The sequence below is a fragment of the Bos indicus genome, chromosome 22 (genome assembly GCF_029378745.1).
Source record: "Bos indicus isolate NIAB-ARS_2022 breed Sahiwal x Tharparkar chromosome 22, NIAB-ARS_B.indTharparkar_mat_pri_1.0, whole genome shotgun sequence".
NCBI lineage: Eukaryota > Metazoa > Chordata > Mammalia > Artiodactyla > Bovidae > Bos > Bos indicus.
Window position 1 is genome coordinate 43999634 of NC_091781.1, and position 19088 is coordinate 44018721.

Sequence of the window (19088 nt, forward strand, 5' to 3'; positions counted from 1 at the left end):
CTACCATCTTGGTCCAGGTCCCTGTTGCCCTCATCTGGGCCACCCTCTCCTTCTCCCTGCCCTTTGTCCTGTCTCTCTAGCTATTATCTCCATGCAGCATTGAGAACAGTCCTTTTAAAACTTAGACCATATTTCCTCTCTGTTTAGAATCCTTTGTGGCTTCCCAGCTCACCCAGAATGAAAATCCAAAAGACCTGGCCTTCTAGTTCATCACCCAGAAGGAAGATAACTCTTAAAGTGGACCTTTTGTGTACCAGGCACAAAGAGCTCTACATATATTAACTCATTTAATCCACACAGTGGCACGTGTTATGAGTGTTCTAACCTCCATTTTACAGAAGGGAGAAGTAGGAACAGAGAGGTTAGGTCACTCGCCCAGTGTCACACAGCTGGTGAATAGCAGAGATGGCTCCAGCATCTGCGTTCTTAACCACTGTGCCCAACTGTCCCTTGATGGCTCCACCTGAGAGTCACTGAAATTTGTCAATAGCAGTCTGTCTTCTGGAAGATTGCACTCATGAAGAATTGTCCTGAAGAGACTAGCTTTGCAGGAAGCTCCAGTGTAAGAAGCAGCACAGCAGAGTGGCTTGTGAGCTGGGAGCAGAAGACAGAAGGGGTAATGCTGCAGAATCTCTGAGCACAGACACCCAGCTGGGGGTGGAGAGTGGGAGGAAGCACAGAAAGCCAGAGGCTGTGGGAATTTTTATCATTGTTGAATAATTCACGTAAATATGTGCCTCAGAAACAGACTAGTAGGGCTGGCTTCTCACAGTCCCAGTAAAACTTCACATCTAAGCCATTTCTGTCAGTTCCCAAGCTGTACAGAATGGTCTCCTGGCTTTTATTTACATATTTCCCTTTTCTGGAATAGTTAATATAGTAGCATTTTACTTTGCATTGTTATTCACAAGCATTTTTTCCATGAGATGTATATCTTTTATTTTGCCTGAAAATTGCAAACAGGGGAGCCTGGCGTGCTGTATTACACGGGGTTGCAAAGAGTTGGACATGACTGAGCAACTGAACAACAACAAGCTTTACTTTCCCCTCATTTTTTAAAAAATTGTGGTAAACTACACACAACGAAGTATTAGCAATGTGAAGTGTTATAGTAATTGAGTGGCATTAAGTGCATTCACAGTATTGTGCACATGTCACCTCATTCTGGACCTTTTTATAAATTACCCTCAAAGGAAACTGTACACGAATTGAGTAGCCATGTCCATTTGCTCACTTACCCTAGCCCCTGGCAACGCTTGTCTGCTGTTTCTGTGGATTTGCCTATTCTGGGTATTCCATGTAAGTGGAATCATACAGTATGTGGCTTTTTGTGTCTGACTCTTTTCACTTTGTATAACGTTTTCAAGATTGTTACATGTTGTAGCATGTATCCGGATTTCATCCTTTTTGTGGTTGAATAATACTCTATTTTATGCATGTATATCACATTTTGTTTATCTATTTTCATTATTTGATCAAAATTTTATATATTTTCAGTATGGTTACTAGAGTATCAGCTATGTGCTAGACACTGCTTCATCCTGTATCCTGAATATATAAAGAACCTTTACATATCAATAACAGAAATGAGAATCCCTTTATATAAGTGAGTAAATAAGCCTGAACAAACGTTTCACAAAAGGGGAATTATAAATATAATAATTTCATGAGTTTAAAAATCATTTCAGTCTCTTCTTTTTAGTTAATTCTGGAATTAGTTTGGTTAGAGCAATTCTTAATTATTTAGCAACAGATCATAAACATTAGTTTGAGATATGCTCCATTTGGGAAAGAATTTCATTTGTTGCTCCATTCAAGTAGACATGTGACCTAAAGATCATCTCCATTGGTTTTTCTAGAGACTATGTCTCTAAAGCCTTTGTAAAAATACTTTGCACCTTTGAATGTTTCTGAATTCAGATGGATACAGATATCTTTTTGGAGAATGTCCCACTTTATGTGGGTCTCAACTTACACATTTTGAGTGGTCACTAACTGCTGAAACATAGAGCAGTGAATTTTCAAAGTTTGAGGGTCTTTGAAACTGTTAAGTGCTGTTTTTCTATAACTGAGCTGTCCAGTAAGGTAGACACATGCCACCTGTCCCTGCTGAGCACTTGAAACATGGCTAGTGCCAATTAAGATGTGCTGCAAGGGTGAAATAGTGGATTTTGAAGATTTGGTATAAGAAATGTAAAATATTTCTAATTTTCTCCTGTTGATTGCATGTTGAACTGATAATACTATCTGGATATATTGGACTCAGGAAACTGTATTATTAAAATTAAACTTACCTGCTTTTCTTTTCTACCATTTTAATGTGACTCATAGAACATTTTAATTTACATATGTTGCCCACATGCTATTTCTATTGAACAATGAGTGCTGTTCTAAAAATAACAGGCGCATGGGTGGAGAATGGGAGAGAAGTCTGAACAGACTTGACTTCTTTGCCTTCAGAATCTTGAAGATGTCCCACGGGGGAGGCTGCAGTGGATCTGTATGCTTCCAGGAGCCTCCCTGTAGGTCTCTGCCTTCACCCTGGATCCCCCTCAGCTATCTTCTCCTCTCTCTAGCCTGATGGATCTTTCTTTTTTAAAATAATGTTTTTGGATTGTAGTTGATTTACAATGTGTCAGTTTCAGGTGCACAGCGAGGTGAATCAGTCATACATACACACATATCCACTCATTTTGTTTGTTTATTCTTAGATTCTTCGGCTATACAGGCTATGCAGAGTGTTGACTAGAGTCCCCTGTGCTCTACAGCCCTTTCTTATTAGTTATCTATTTTATGTAGTGTGTATATGTCAGTCCTGAGTGAGTGAATGAGAGTTGCTCAGTTGTGTCTGACTCTTGTGACCCCACGGACTGTAGCCTGCCAGGCTCCTCTGTCCATGGAATTCTTCAGGCAAGAATACTGGAGTGGGTTGCCATTTCCTCCTCCAGGGAATCTTCCTGACCCAGGGATTGAACACATACCTCCTGCATTGCAGGCAGGTTCTTTACCATCTGAGCCACCAGGGAAGCCTACTATTAAAAGACATTTTTAAGTATAAAGACAGGTCAGCTTAAAAAGTATCAGGAGATACATGCTTCACTTTATCTTATAATCTATAGACAAAACGTAATTAAAATCTGTACACCTTTTCCAAGGAATACCCGAGACAGAAGTAGCAATCAAGTTATAAATGACAACCATCAATCAGATGATATAATTTAGATGAAGCTTATCTCTCTCAAAGAGTTGGGGACAGTCAGTCCTAGTCTTCCAGTTTATCCACAGGGATCTTTCTAAAGGTAATCCTCATCATGTCACTCCTCACTTTACAATTTTAGTAGCACCCCGTTACCCCCAAGCCCAGCTTTTAAGGCTCTGCCTTGGCCACCTGCTCTGCCTCATCTCATGTGTCTCTGCTGCCTCCTCCACCTGTCAGGGCCTTTTTATAAACATCATTATGATTTCCATTATAGGCACAATAGGTTCCCATAGTAATGATTTAAAAATACATAATGTAAACGGTAATGTCCACATTTTGCCGCCTAACCCCCACCCCAGCTATGTCATCAGTCACTGTCAACAGTCAGGTGTGTGCTCTTCCAGGGCCCTCACCCTGCACACACACTGCTGATTCTGTGTGTGTGTGTGTGTGTGTGTAAACCTTGATGGGTTTACATGTTGTCTTGTGTCTTATTTCACATATTTTAAGGTTTCTGCTAGTGAGGATTTAGATTTACCTCACTATTCTTAATGGATGCTTGAGATTTTGTTATATAGCTTTGCCGTGATTTATTCCTGTTTATTACTATTTTTAATTCTACAATTTTTCACCCATATAGCAAAATATCAGCTATTATAGTATCCACCTCTGTATCCCCATATAGATTGAATAAGCAGCAACATTTTGCCCTGTTGGCTTCAGAATTTTTATGTGAATAACGGAAACATTCCATGCAGAAAGGAAGCCTTGTGTGTGCTCCACCCAGTCGCTCTCCCCTCTTCATGCCCAGAGGGAAGGAAGCTGCCTTCTGCAGTTGATACAGCCTGTTTAGTCTTACATTTCTACTACATGTGGCCATCAACAGGGTGTTACTTTGTGCATTCCTCAATAGTATCATTACCATATGGGTATCTCCTGTGACTTGAATTTTCATTCTTTTTTTTTTTTTTAAGATTTTTCATTATTATATAATTCTATGTTGTCTTCCATTTGATAAGAATGAATACAGCTAATGGATATAGCTTCATTTAATCCATTTCCTTATTCACAGAATTTGAGTTGTCATACTTTTAATTCCAGTTGTTCAAATGTGTTGTCTCTGCTTCTTAATTCTGGACTCTTTTTTATCTTCTGTGGAACAGCCTGTCTAAGATTGGAATGATCTGTTTTGAAAGTTTTGTAGAATTCATCGATATAACTGTCTGGTCTGGTGCTTTCTTTCATTTTTTTTTTATTAGTTATTGAGGTTTTTAGGTTTTGTATTTCTCCTTGAGATATTTTTGATAGGTTCTATATTTTGAAGGAATGTATGTTTTAAGTTTTCAGATTTAGCAGTGTCAAGGCGTTGTTAGCAGTCTTTTGTCATTAACTTGATGTGTGTCTATAGTGCTGTGCCTCCATCCATAAGAGTATTTGCAGTGTTCTCCCTGCCCCCTTTTAACGTGATCAGTTTTGCCAGTTTTGTCTGTTTGATTAATCTTTTCAAAGATCAGTTTTTTACCTCCTGCACTTTGAACATGCATTTCCTGGGGCCTGGCCTGCAGTTCCCTTGTCTCATCACCTGGCCGAGTCTTTCTTCTAGCTCTGTGGCACTGTGTGGGGGTATAGTAGGTGCTCAGGAAGGAAAGGGAAAGAAATTAATGAGAGTCTATTATACATAAAGAGCTACAGATTCATTCTCAAGGAGAGAAGGCCCTCTTTCAGGGTGTATTCCCAAAAGGACTGTTGTAAAGACGATGTAACTGGTGTTGAGTGATTGAACCAGCTGAGCAATCTGAGGTTCTGTAATTCTTTTTTCCATAATTTATCAGGAAGTAAAAAGCTGGACTTGCAGCCATGGCGTGACTGGAGTGAGACTGAGTGTGAGTCAGTGAGCTACAGAAACAGGTACCAAGTAGTGCCTTTCTACTTATATTTAAGAGAAAGACAAGCCGAAGTGATGAGATGTCCATTTTGCAAACTCTTTCCAGTGGGCTTCTCCAGGAAGACTTGGGTCTTTACTGGGGTAAGTACCTGCCAGTCCATCCTTGATTATATACTCAAAACAGAAACTAAAAAGACATTTAAGTGAAAGAAATCACCACATCTTCAGTGGTCCAACCAGAATAAGAAATACCTGGCTTTAGTTTTTCTTATAAAGTGTAGCTGTTTTCCTAGTAATTCTACAGCTTCTCATGGAGAGAGAGGTAAAACAAAGGAGAAGAAATTCAAGGAAAGTTTTGTTAGCAAGAGGCTCTGGACTGATAGTTAAGATATTAAAATATTTGCAACACATAAAACATGCTGGCAAAGGTGGTAATCTTTGAAAAGGAAGAGGAGAGTGGGAAACCAGGAAATATCAGTAGAAAGGCAGGGCTCTTTTCACAGTTACATTATGTTCATATTTATGACCATGTTATTGTCACCTAACAAAATATTCATAGCATGTTAAAGCCTTTGTTTTATTTTACTTACATTACACAATTTGTAAGACTGAGTTGTAAATTTCATTGTCTCTCTGGCAGGAGCCTTGCCAATGAAAATGGCAAGTGATATCTTCCTTACTGGTTATGTTGACTCAATAATAATAACAGCAAGTTTGAACAGCTATTAAATATCAGACTCTCTGCTAACATTTGTATAATACATTGTTATTTTAAATCAACTATTTTTATTCCCTTATATAGCACATTAATTTTTCATTTTTATACAAAGAGATTATTATCCCCATTTTCCAGATGAGAAGATAGAGGCTCAGGGGGAGTAGAAAGTAGGTGGCCTGGCTGAAGTCCTCCAGCAAGAAAGGGAGGGAGGCACTCTTGGAGCCCCAGGTCTGAGCACCAGACTTTGGCCCCCATGGAGCCGGCGGCAGCAGCAGCCAGACTCCCAGGCACTTGGGAGATGCTGTGGGTGCAGTCATCATTCTCTGCTGGTGGGAGAGAGTCACGTTTGTTTAACGTGGTGGGAAAATGCGTTCTGTTTCTAGCCCTGAGGCCCGTCACTCCTGACCTTATTCTGATTCCAGCCACGCACACTCCTGAATCTGAGATCTTTCCCTAGGTGCACCTTGACTCCTGACTGTTCACTCTTACCTTGGGCATTTCTGTATCTACTGTGAGCTCTCCCTAGTGTGGAGAGTTTATAACTTTTCTTTCCAGTCTTTCCTAAGATTGTAACCTCCTTCCAGTCAAGAATCTGCGCCTCCCGTCTCTGCAGTCTCTATCCTGCCGCTCGCCCAGCCCTGGCTCACATCACCCCCTCCCTCTGTGGAGGGTGGAGGTGATCCCTGGTCAGCACTGCCCTCCTGACATCCGAGGGTGGGCTGTGCTTCCTAACCACGTGTGCACGTGCCGTGCACAGACCTGGGTCACTTAGGGGCCTGAGGACCCCATATACAGAGAACTCCCCCCAGTGTAGCTTGGATCTGAGAAGCCTGTAAAACCAAGTGCCATTTTCTCCCTTGGACTTTTGCTGACAGTGCAAAGAAGTTGCCTGTAAAACAAAAGAAACATACCCAGGACATACCCCTTCTGTGGTGCCCATCTGGCCTTGACTGGCTTCTGAGATGCTGTCCTTCATGCTTGCCAGTTCCCCTGGGCTTCCTAAAGGAGCCTTCTCAGGAGGGTGCCTTTTACTCCCCGAAGCCATCTTTTGAGGCCATGTGGGTGGTAGTGTTTGGCTGGAGAGAAGGAAACTATCAGGGGACTCTTGATGCCAGATGAGATTGTTAAAAGGGACTGCAGCCAAGGTGAATGATCTGGAAGCTTGGCTGGTGGTGGAATGCAGGGGTTGGGGAAGCAGCATTTGGAGACAGCTGTCTTCTAGATAGGTTTCCTGGCACTTTCCCCAGCCAGTGGGGGTGTGATCACGTTGCCCAAAAGTCTGGACTGATGGACTTGCTCTGATGCATTGTCTTTGTCTATGAGGCCTCTTAATGTGAGGCCCCACTAAACCGCTGCCCTCCCACAAGGAACCCCCAGGCTGCATTCTTCCAAATGCGTGGAAGCCCTCTTTGGTGGGGCTTCTGTCTGTTTGAGAGGGGCTACATTCCCTGAATCTGGAGTCCGGGACATCTGGGTATGAATCCCACTTTGGCCACCTACCAGCTATGTGACTTCTGGCGTCTGGTTTAGCCTCTCTGGACCTCAGTTTACCCTGTCTGTTAAAATGTGATAATGGTAATATCCCCATTATGCCATAATAATATACAATATTATATGAAAACATATTATGATACGAAGTTACAATTATTGTATATTTAAATGTATGTAGTGTTCTTGCCTGGAGAATCCCAGGGACAAGGGAGCCTGGTGGGCTGCCATCTCTGGGGTCGCACAGAGTCGGACACGACTGAAGTGATTCAGCAGCAGCAGCAGCAAGGCCATACATGTAAATGTATAAAATACGATAATATGTAGTGCCATTGTGATGTATTAACATTACAGTATAGCAGAGCAGAAGAACCCGTCTTTCTGTTATTCTAAGATTTAGATTATGTAGGCAGAATACTTAGAACAGTCCCTGGCACAGCATGTAACTCCGTCACTGTTAATTATCATGACTGTCATTTTCTGTGGACTGCAGCGTGTGAAACAGGGACATACTGACTCAGAATGTTCTGGTATATGTTGTTGCTTTGGAAGCAGTGAAGCTCATCGGGTAATTAGAAGAGCAAAGCCCAATTATAACCTGGGAGGAGAGGGAACGGTAACCAGGGAGAAGTACTGTTCAGTTCTAAGTTTGTTTGTGTGTGTGCTTTTTTATTTAAGGGAGAAACATCTTTTCAGAAAAGCTGAGACCAACATGGTACCTAATAAGAAAAGAGTATTAAATCTAAATAACCGCCCACATTTGCTCTGTTTGTCTTGCGAGGTTATTAGCCTGGGTTTCCATTGTATGCGTGGGTAAGGAGGAGGGTGAGACAGAAGAAGGGGGTTAGATGCAAAGACACGTCGGGCGGGAGTTCCCATCTGTGTCAGCCCGTTGTCCCAGCTCTGCTGTGGGCACTGGGCGGACATCTGCTGAGAACTTAGAAGTGACAACACTGGAGTCAGAGCCCTCCTCTAGTCTTGGCTCTGTGTGCTGGGTATTATCTCTCCTGGTTTGCACATAAGAATATGAAAGCTCAAGAGCTTCAACCTCGGGCTCAGGGTCACACAGCTAATAAAATGCTGTGGGATTTGAGATCACACACTTGAGACCAGAATCCTGATTTCACCTGTGTGATGAGAGTCAAGTCACTTAGTATTTTTTTAGGTCCCTGTTTTCTTATTTATGAAATGGGTCCAACAGTGAACCCCAGCTCCCAGTGGAGAGTAGCGACAATAACTGCTCAGCATAAGCTGTTTTAAGTTCTCAGTGCCTGTCAGCTGCTGCTGTTATTATAATTACCTTGTGTTTTGTTTGTTTATGTCCTCTGCCTGATTCAAGGGGTGGACATGATGCGTTCTGGTATGGTAGAGCCAGCCCAGGTTTTTATCAGGCCTGACATTCTGCAGAGCCTGTGCTGTGGTCACCACAAGCGTCCTGCCTTGTGTTCCTGCTCACTGTGGCAGGGAGGTCAAAGAAGAGGGGTGAGTATCATGTGAAAAACCAGCACCACCGCCCTTCAGCACATCAGTGACTAACCCTCAGGGCAAGTCCAAGGGGACCTCCTTCAGGGATGCTTTTCAGTGAAGTGGTACTTCAAGCAAACACAGCATTTGACTATCCATATAGACAGATATAGCATTTTGGGGAGGAGTCATCTATCTGCTGCTGCTACTGCTAAGTCGCTTCAGTCGTGTCCGACTCTGTGTGACCCCATAGACGGCAGCCCACCAGGCTCCCCCATCCCTGGGATTTTCCAGGCGAGAACAGTGGAGTGGGTTGCCATTTCCTTCTCCAATGCATGAAAGTGGAAAATGAAAGTGAAGTCGCTCAGTTGTGTCCGCCGCTCCATAAAAACGTCATAATACATGTTCCTGTGGGTATGTTGCAGTCACAAAATTAAATTCACTTTACAAGACAGAAGTAAGGCATTCCTGGCGTGTCTGCGGCCTCCCAGCCCCCTTCCCGCATCTTCCCTCTTTTGTACCGTTTACCTGCCACTTGCGTGGACCCGACTTGAACCTGCCTCTGTTGCATCTAGGGAGATTGATTAGTGCGGAGAGATTAATAGGCAAGGAAGCCAGTTCTGACTTGTCAGGCAGCAGCTGCTTAACAGTTGCCCTGTCAACCGTCCCTTTAGAAGTCCAGGGAGCCCAAGTGTGGCCTACGTGGAGGAGCAGGGACTCCCCAGTGCGCGAGCAGCAAGGGAGGGTTCCTGGCTGCGCCCGAAGCTACACACATCACCTGGGGGCCTCCCTCTGGGAGCCTCCGTTTGCGAAAAGTGAAGACTGGAGTTTGGTCTGGCTCTATAATTGCATTCAGTTTAGACTTTCGGTTTTCTTTTAAATTTTCCTGTTTTTAAAGGTGAGGGATTGACTTTTCTCAGTGACTTTGGAGCTTTCCTCCCGGGGGCCTGGGAAGGAGTCTAGAGTGTGTTTGGCTGCTCAAGATTGCTGAGCTGTAGAAAACTCCAGCCACCTCACCCTGCCTGGACCATTTCTGCAAGCATCACTCCTTCTGATGAAACTCCATCTGAAACTGGTGATTTCCTCTGAATAATGAGTGCATCTCCTTTTTTTGTCCTCTTCCAGGCCTAAACGGCAGCGGCAGAACAACTTTCCCATGTTTCCATCTCCTAAAGACTGGAATTTCAGAGGGGTAAGTGCTTTCCCCTGAGCAATCCCACCCGTTACTTGTCCTCTTCTGGGTGCTGCAGAGAGGACTCAGCTGAGGTGGACTTTACTAGCCAAGTCTCCACCAAGCTTCTGTGCTTTACCACCTGGGGAAGTCATCTTTGCATTAGCGCCTATGGTTTAATTAAAAAGCTCCAAGTGGTTCAGTAAGTACCCAGTGATGTTTGCCTGCTCTGTAGGTGTTGGGTTACAGGAAGCATCCTATGAAGAAGCCAGGAGATGTCAAGGTTGATGAAGTGGGCACTGTGGCTGTTTCGGGGGAACAAGAAAGGTGCAGAGTGAAGGCAAAAGAAATCAGAAATATACTGTCTGTACATATGTAGTTTTATGACTGTGGGGAGCTTTACTTTACAAAAGGAGAGAGGTCTGTAAGCTTTAAACATTAGATGCTGAAGGGAATCATGGAATTCTCTCAGTCACAAAGCTCTTAGACCCTTAGAGGTGTAGGGAGGGTCGGATTTAACCTTTGCTTGATGCAAAGTTCTCTTCCTTTATGTAATAGTGATAATAATAGTAGTCAAAGTGGCCCATCTGTGTGTCAAATTGAATTCTAGCTCTGACTTCAGGAACCGGACTCTCGCCTGTGCAGAGTACGCTCTGAGCTCTGTATCACCAACAGGCCTTTGCATACGTTGTACCTTATGCCCAAAACAGCCTCCTGCTGCATGATACCACACTCCTGCACACACTGGACAGGCCCGCCCACTTCACCCATTGGGTCTAAGCTTTGACATCACCTTCCATGGGAACGCATCGTGTCCGCCCCTTAAATCTAACCTAGAGGCATCTCCTGTGGATCCCTGTAGTTCTTTTTCTCATTGTTAAAAGATTGTTAGTTAACATGTAGTGACATTTAAGATTGGAAGTCCCAAGCATTGGAGACCTTATCAGTCTCTCTTGTTACTGCATCATCCCTGGGCTTAGCACAGTGCCTAGAACATACATACTTAAGGTGAATGAATAAATGGAATGAATGAATGAATAAATCTCTCACATATATCTGACACAAAATTCACTTCAGATTATGTTTCAGGTTCTTTAGTCTTTCGGCAGTGTTTTTACTGGTTCAGTTCACCTTTAATATCCTACATACATCTCAGTCATTTTCCCCAAATGTCTTTTTAAAAATACAAATCATGGCTCTCTTTTAGCTAAGTTTTCAGTATGCTTTTAACTGAATACAAAGAGAAATGTGTTGGCCTCTTAAGTAGGTATGTGTGTCTTACCGAGTCTAAGTCATGTACCTCCTCGGTTGGTTATGGTTTTGTGAACAAGACCCCCATTTCTCAAAGTGTGTTCAGTTGGATGATCATAAACATTAAGTGAAAAAAAAAGGCTTGTGTGGTACAACAGGCTTGGGACACCCTGAGAGCACCAAATTAAAGTATGTTCACCATGCAGGACTTCTCAGAGCCTTCAGTGTGTTGATGTGCATGGAGACCACGTGAAGGAGAGCTGATGGAGTTTGCATGGAGCATCTCCCAAAGTCATTGGCCATAAACCTTTGTTGAAAAAATAGTGTGTACACACTTTGACAGGGTTGACATCTGTAGTTGGTTTTGAACTAAAGAGAAGTTGAACTGTTTTGAAAGTTTTTATTTTCTCTCCCTCTCTACCTTCCCTCGAGTGTACCACACCCTTCCTTCTGATTCAACCTCTACTAGGGTTGAGGTCCATCTAGGATTTGCCTGGAACTGTCCTGGCTTTAGCACTGAAAGCCCCATGTCTTGGGAAACTTCAGTCCCGGGCAAGCTGGGACAACTTGATAACCCTACCTTTGGCTAAAACTTCTTCAACTGTTTGTCCTTGAAAAATGTTTCATGAATTTTTAAGCTTGAGTCTGATTTGTAGATCTTACTGCTGAAAAGGGAACTGTTAGACACATACTTGGCTTAAGGGACGTTCTGTCTGTCACAGCCTTGCAGGGGTAACATTTAACACTAGTAATTTGCTGCAGGGGAGCAAGCAGACAACTGGCCCCTGGCTAATTAAAACCACATAGGTAACAGAATCTAATGCTTTGTTGACTTCAAAATCATCCTATCAGCCCTCAAATTCATAGCCAGCTCATAAGATTTCCCCCAAGAGTTAAAAGTGTCGAAATGACTGGAGTCTGTTTAGGTGGTCAGGTCAGTTGTGTTTTTCTTGGTCTCCTGTCTTTGTTTTGATTCTTCTGGCCCCTGTGGCTTCCTGGTAAAGTTAGACAAACTGACCTCAAGACCACACCAGAGAGAGATGGTTCAGGGCCCGGCCAATTGCCAGATTCCTCTGTGGCCAAAGTCATCCCTCTGTCCCTTGGAGTATAATATTCCATGGCCTAAGGGGTGTGGAAGAAAACCCAAGCCAGTGGGAACACCGTCACTCCCAGCTCTGTAAGCATAGTTATGGTAATTGGAACTAAAGAATAAGAAGCATCCAGAATGCCTGGAGGAAAACATGGGAGGCGTTATCTAATTGATACATTTTCTATAATGAAATGTGACACTCAGGCCTGCTAGACTGTTCTAGGGCAAGACATGTGTTCTATGAACTCTTCATTTTCTTCTTTATTTGGAAGGAAAGGGTTTAGAACCTCTGTGATAGCAAATTTCCCATTTTTATATATGTGGCAGAGAAAAACATTAGAAGCATTTGCATTTCCATTCCTTTTCAGCTCGTGAAGCAGAAGGAGCCTGTGTTACTTTCTCGCGTCCTGGACATGTGTGGGGTTTGGGGATAGGGGTGCGGGTAAGAGATGGTGAGAAACGGATTGGAAAAGGCAAGAGGAGAAAGAACCACATGGCTCTAAATGAGAAGTGAGATGGAGACACATGAGGGCCAAGGAGGGAGCATGGGACAGGGCGCAAGGTGGGGAGAGGGAGTGGTCAATGTCTTAAGAAACAGACATTTTGGGAAAAGAGAGATGTTTCAAAATGTCAGTAATTTTAAGGAAGATCTTGCTGAGTGAGTGTATGGTAACCGCCTCCTTGTTGTTCCCTTTAGATCCACTGCAGATCTCATGACTTCTTAAAGCCTTAGGAATTGCATTTATGGTTTTCCTCTTTTTGGCTGGAGTTTCTGGCCGCCAAGAGCCTCAGGAAGGGCTGGTGACACCTGGATGACACATCTTTTCTATGTACCAAGCGGTTCAGTCCTTTCATGAATTACTGCTGCTAATTGTTGGCTGTGTCCTTTGATTCCCATACTCCTCTAAGGAGACAGAGGCCCTGGGTGTTACAACCACCTGGAATTTCTCTACCCTCCCTGGCCAGGGCTGGTGCTGTGCTGTCTCTCACCAGAACATGAATGCTACAGATACGTTCAAGGAGAGAAGCCAGGAGCATGGTTGTGGTTGGGACAGTTATGGTAGGAAAATTACAGGTGAGACCCGAACAGGATGGGGAGAATAAGAAGGCAGGACCCTCAGAGAGGTGGGACCCTGGGGGTGTCTCACCCTGTGTCAGCTCCTCTGGATCTGGTTCAGTTCAGTTTAGTTCAGTTACTCAGTCATGTCCGACTCTCTGAAACCCCATGTACTGCAGCATGCCAGGCTTCCCTGTCCATCACCAACTCTCGGAGTTTACCCAGACTCATGTCCTTCAAGTCGGGGATGCCATCCATCCATCTCATCCTCTGTCATCCCCTTCTCCTCCCGCTTTCAATCTTTCCCAGCATCAGGGTCTTTTCCAGTGAGTTGGTTCTTCGCATCAGGTGGCCAAAGTATTGGAGTTTCAGCTTCAGCATCAGTCCTTCCAATGAATATTCAGGACTGATTTCCTTGAGGATTGACTGGTTGGATCTCCTTGCAGTCCACGGGACTCTCAAGAGTCTTCTCCAACACCACAGTTCAAAAGCAATAGAATGGGAAAGACTGGAGATCTCTTCAAGAAAATTAGAGATACCAAGGGAACATTTCATGCAAAGATGAGCACAATAAAGGACAGAAATGGTATGGACCTAACAGAAGCAGAAGAGATTAAAAAGAGGTGGCAAGAATACACAGAATAACTATACAAAAAGATCTTCATGACCCAGATAACTACGATGGTGTGGTCACTCACCTAGAGACATCCTGGAATGCGAAGTCCAATGGGCCTTAAGAAGTGTCATTACAAACAAAGCTAGTGGAGATGATGGAATTCCAGTTGAGCTATTTCAAATCCTAAAAGACAGTGCCATGAAAGTGCTGCACTCAATATGCCAGCAAATCTGGAAATCTCAGCAGTGGCCACAGGACTGGAAAAGGTCAGTTTTCATTCCAATCCCAAAGAAAGGCATTGCCAAAGAATGCTCAAACTACCACACAATTGCTCTTATCTCACATGCTAGCAAAATAATGCTCAAAATTCTCCAAGTCAACTTCAACAGTACAGGAACCGTGAACTTCCAGATGTTCAAGCTGGATTTAGAAAAGGCAGAGGAACCAGAGATCAAATTGCCAACATCTACTGAATCATATAAAAAGCAAGAGAGTTCCAGAAAAACATTTACTTTTGCTTTATTGACTACACAAAAACCTTTGACTGTGTGGATCACCACAAACTGTGGAAAATTCTTAAAGAGATGGAAATACCAGACCACCTGACCTGCCTCCTGAGAAATCTATATGCAGGTCAAGAAGTGACAGTTAGAACTGGACATGGAACAACAGACTGGTTCCAAATAGGAAAAGGAGTATGTCAAGGCTGTATATTGTCACCCTGCTTATTTAACTTGTATGCAGAATACATCATGAGAAATGCTGGGCTGGATGAAGCACAAGCTGAAATCAAGATTGCCGGGAGAAATATCAATAACCTCAGATACGCAGGTGACACCACCCTTACGGCAGAAAGTGAAGAAGAACTAAAGAGTGTCTTGATGAAAGTGAAAGAGGAGAGTGAAAAAGTTGGCTTAAAACTCAACATTCAGAAAACTAAGACCATGGCATCTGGTCCCATCACTTCATGGCAAATAGATGGGGGAACAATGGAAACAGTGAGAGACTTTATTTTTGGGGGCTCCAAAATCACTGCAGATGGTGACTTCAGCCATGAAATTAAAAGACGCTTGCTCCTTGGAAGAAAAACTATGACTAACTTAGATAGCATATTAAAGAGCAGAGACATTACTGTACCAACAGAGTTCCATCTAGTCAAAGCTATGGTTTTTCCTGTGGTCATGTATGGATGTGAGAGTTGGACTATAAAGAAAGCTGAGCGCTGAAGAATTGATGCTTTTGAACTGGATATGGTTGGGCATTGTAAAGTTCAGAATTCTGACCCTTTATTGTGAGAATATTCGCTGCAGCTCCTCCAGTAAGCTGAGACAGAGAGTCACAGAGACAGAGTCAGGGAGGAAACTCATCCTAGAAATGTGAAAATCTCTGGACCATAACACCTGGCATCGCCTGTAGTTAACTTGAAAATATTTAACAAGACCTTCCACCTCATGCGAAGAGTCGACTCCTTGGAAAAGACCCTGATGTTGGGAGGGACTGGGGGCAGGAGGAGAAGGGGATGACAGAGGATGAGATGGCTGGATGGCATCACCGACTCAATGGACCTGAGTTTGGGTAAACTCCAGGAGTTGGTGATGGACAGGAAGGCACGGTGTGCTGTGATTCATGGGGTGGCAAAGAGTCGGACATGACTGAGTGACTGAACTGAACTGAACTATGTATGAGACATTGTTTTAGGTACTAGGTCTGAGATTTGAAAGAAATAGCAAGCAAATTTCAGGGCCATACTGGTCTTGTCTCTTTCTCCAGTGCTTGGCCTTTATACTTGCCTAAACCGTTTGGTAAGAAGTATCTGAAGCTTTGGAAGGGACTTTGAACATTATGTGTGTGTGCCTGTGTGTGCTCAGCTGTTAATCCTGTCCGACTCTTTGCGACCTCATGGACTGTAGCCTGCCAGCCTCCCCTGCCCATGGGATTTCCCAGGCAAGAATACTGGAGTGGGTTGCCATTTCCTTCTCCAGGGCACCTTCCCAGCCCGGGGATTGAAACTGTGACTCCTGTGTGTCCTGTATTAGCAGGCGGATTCTTTACCACTGAAACCACCAGGGAAGCCCTTAATGTCGTACCCCAAACCTTTTCATTTTCAGTTGAGGAAAATAAGGTTTAGTGTATTAGTCAGGACTCTTCTGGCTGCTAGTGATAGAAACACAATTATAACAAGCTCAAGTGGAGAGGGAAATTTATTGGTTCATGTAACCGAGGGAAACTGATGGATAGGCTTCAGGTACAGCTGTATCCAGGTATACTCTCTCAGCTTTGTCACTTTTGAGGTTTTGGTCTTATGTTCTCCTACTGCACGTGAACTGTTTTAGAAGGAGGTGATGACCACAAATAGCCACACGTTTCCAGACAAAAGGGAGTTTTTGCTTCCAGAATCCTGATGTGAAATCCCAGCATAGGACTCTGATTGCCCTGGTTCCACTCACATAGTTATACTTTGGCCAGTGACTGTGGTCAAGAGCACTGGACAGAGCTTGGTCATGTGCTCCTCTGAAGGAGCTGGGTTGACAGAGTTTCATGATTGGCAGTTCTACTTGAGCCATTGAAAGTGGGGAAGGGACATTCACTCCAAGGAAAAGGTTATTGTTGTTAATAAAAGGTTAAAGGGCATTCATTCAACAACAAAGACACAAAATTGAATAAGACACAGTCTTCATCTCATGTACCTTAACATCTAGTAGATGTGTAGGTAAACAAATTATTTTATCATAGCAGAATGTCAGAGTAGGAGACATATGACAGAGCTGCTTAACAGGGATTGAAAACAGAAGGTCACTAGGCCAGATAGTAAACACTCGTATTTTCAAATGATCCCTTTGTTACATGGCATGGGTAACATGCGGCCATCCATGGCTGCAGCCCCTGGCACTGTTGGAGGTGAGTTGGGAATCCCTCTGGGTGTGGGAGGTCCAGATGTTTGAGGGGTCACTGGATGCCTGAAATTTAGTGCAGGGTTTGGGAAGTATGTCATATGTTTTAGGGCAAAGGTCTTCATTTATTTTTAGCCACACTTTCAGAGTTCTGTGGTCCATGTATCTATGGCTGTAGTTCTGATGGTAGAAAGTACAGTTAGGTATGTGAGACATTTGTAAAAAGATTGATTTGAAGGCCCTTCAAAACCAGTAGAGGTTTATTCATCTTGCTGGGGTTGAAAATGGATCTTACTGGCCTTTGAAAGCGATGCTTGTTACATAGGCTTGCTGGCCCGTTGTGAGCCCCTTCCCTCCAGCCTGCCCCTGACTTCTTTCTGCATGGACTTTGGGCCTTCTCTCCCATACCCTGAGTATCTACAGTTGCCTGTTAGTCTTCTCTCTTCTTTGGCACTTTCTGGGTACATTCCTGGCACAGTTAATGCTATTTTAACTAATAACCTCCTACTCCAAGGAAGAGTTTGGTACCATCACCGAAGAGAGTCCAGTTTCTAGACAGACAGGAAATAATGCTGGTGAGGCTCAAAGCCAAGAGAATTAGGAGTAGAGTCGCATCTCCAGGCAATAGGTCTGTGCCTGCTCCAGGCCGCCTGACCCACCCCCAGGCCCCATGTTTGGAAGGAAGTTGGCAAACCCTAGATGAATGTTTCTTGAAGATCAGGCTGAAATGCTGCCAAATTCACAACTCATTAGAGTGACAGTCTCTAATACTCAAAACTCCCCTCGCCCCTTCAGCGTTTACCGTAGCCTCACCCCTCTTTTGCCAAAGAAGGTGGCATGGCTTTTTCTTCTCTCGCAGCCTCGGTTTGTACATTTACCTACATTATTTAACATCAGCTCCAAGCAAGGCTGTGGCAGTGCTGCGTGGTAGATAGTACCTGTCCCATTTTGAATATGAGGAAACGGAGCGCACACCTGCTCGCTGCCTGAAGTCACAGCCACGGTGAGTGGCAGAGCCAGCTTGAGAGCCTGGGATGGGCTTTCCCCAGGCAATGGGAGCCTGTTGCCCTTCTAAAAGAAAGCGGATTACACATACCTTGATTTCAGAGAAAGTTAGGCATGACCATCTTTTTAACAGTGCTAGAAACAAGGGACAATTCCGTGGTAAACTTGTCATCACCTCAAATCCTTTTTAGTTACCTTCTGCTCCCTTGAACTTTTTTGTTTCTGTTTATTTTTTTGTTGAAGTATGTGTGTGCTAAGTCGCTTCAGTTGTGTCCGTCTCTTTGCGACCCCATGGACTGTAGCTCACCAGGCTCCTCTGTCTATGGAATTCTCCAGGCAAGAATACTGGAGTGGGTTGCCATGCCCTTCTCCAGGGGATCTTCCTGACCCAGGGATTCAACCTGTGACTCTTATGTCTCCTGCATTGGCAGATGGGTTCTTTACCACTAACTCCACCTAGGAAGCCCAAAGTGTTGAAGTATAGTAGATTACAATATTGTGTTAGTTTCAGGTGTATAGCAAAGTGATTCAGTTATATATATATATAAATCTAAAAATTATATATATACATTATATGTATTATATATAAATATATACATATATATGTATATATAATTATATATAATGTATATATATGTATAATTTTTAGATTTTTTTCCTATTATAGGTTAGTATAAGATGTTGAATGTATCTCCCTGTGCTTATAACACTAAATCCTTGTTGTTTATCTACTTTATGTAGTATGTATCTGTTGATCCCATGTTCCTAATTTATCCCTGCCTGCCTCTCTTTCCCCTTTGATAACCATAAGTTTGTTTTATATGTTTGTGAGTCTGTTTCTGTTTTGTATATATATTCATTTGTATTATTTTTTAGATTTCACACATAAGTGATATCATATATATCTTTCTCTGACATTTCACTAAATACAGTATACATTTCACTAACTATAGTATTTTCTAGGTCCATTCATAATGCTGAAAATGGCAATATTTTATTCATTTTAATGACTGAGTAGTATTCCTGTGTGTGTATGTTCAGTTTTATGTATAAAACTGAATTACTGTACACCTGAAACTATAATCAACTATATATATATCTATCTATATATATATATATCTCACATCTTCTTAAGCCAATTGTCTATTGATGTGTGGCTTGGGTTGTTTCAATGTCTTGTCTATTGTAAAAAGTGCTGCTATGAATATTGGGGTACATGTATCTTTTCAAACTAGAGTTTTTGTCTTTTCTGG

At 43.1% G+C, this 19088-nt stretch overlaps 1 protein-coding gene across 3 annotated transcripts in view; it reads left to right on the forward strand.

Moving 5' to 3' along the window:
• The window catches only part of ARHGEF3 (Rho guanine nucleotide exchange factor 3), a 313947-nt gene that overhangs the window by 92862 nt on the left and 201997 nt on the right, over positions 1-19088 (forward strand). For all 3 annotated transcript variants that reach the window (XM_070776453.1, XM_019984724.2, XM_070776454.1), the window contains one exon: positions 9880-9946. In XM_070776453.1, the coding sequence (XP_070632554.1) occupies positions 9880-9946 (67 nt within the window). The remainder of the gene's footprint in view (positions 1-9879; positions 9947-19088) is intronic.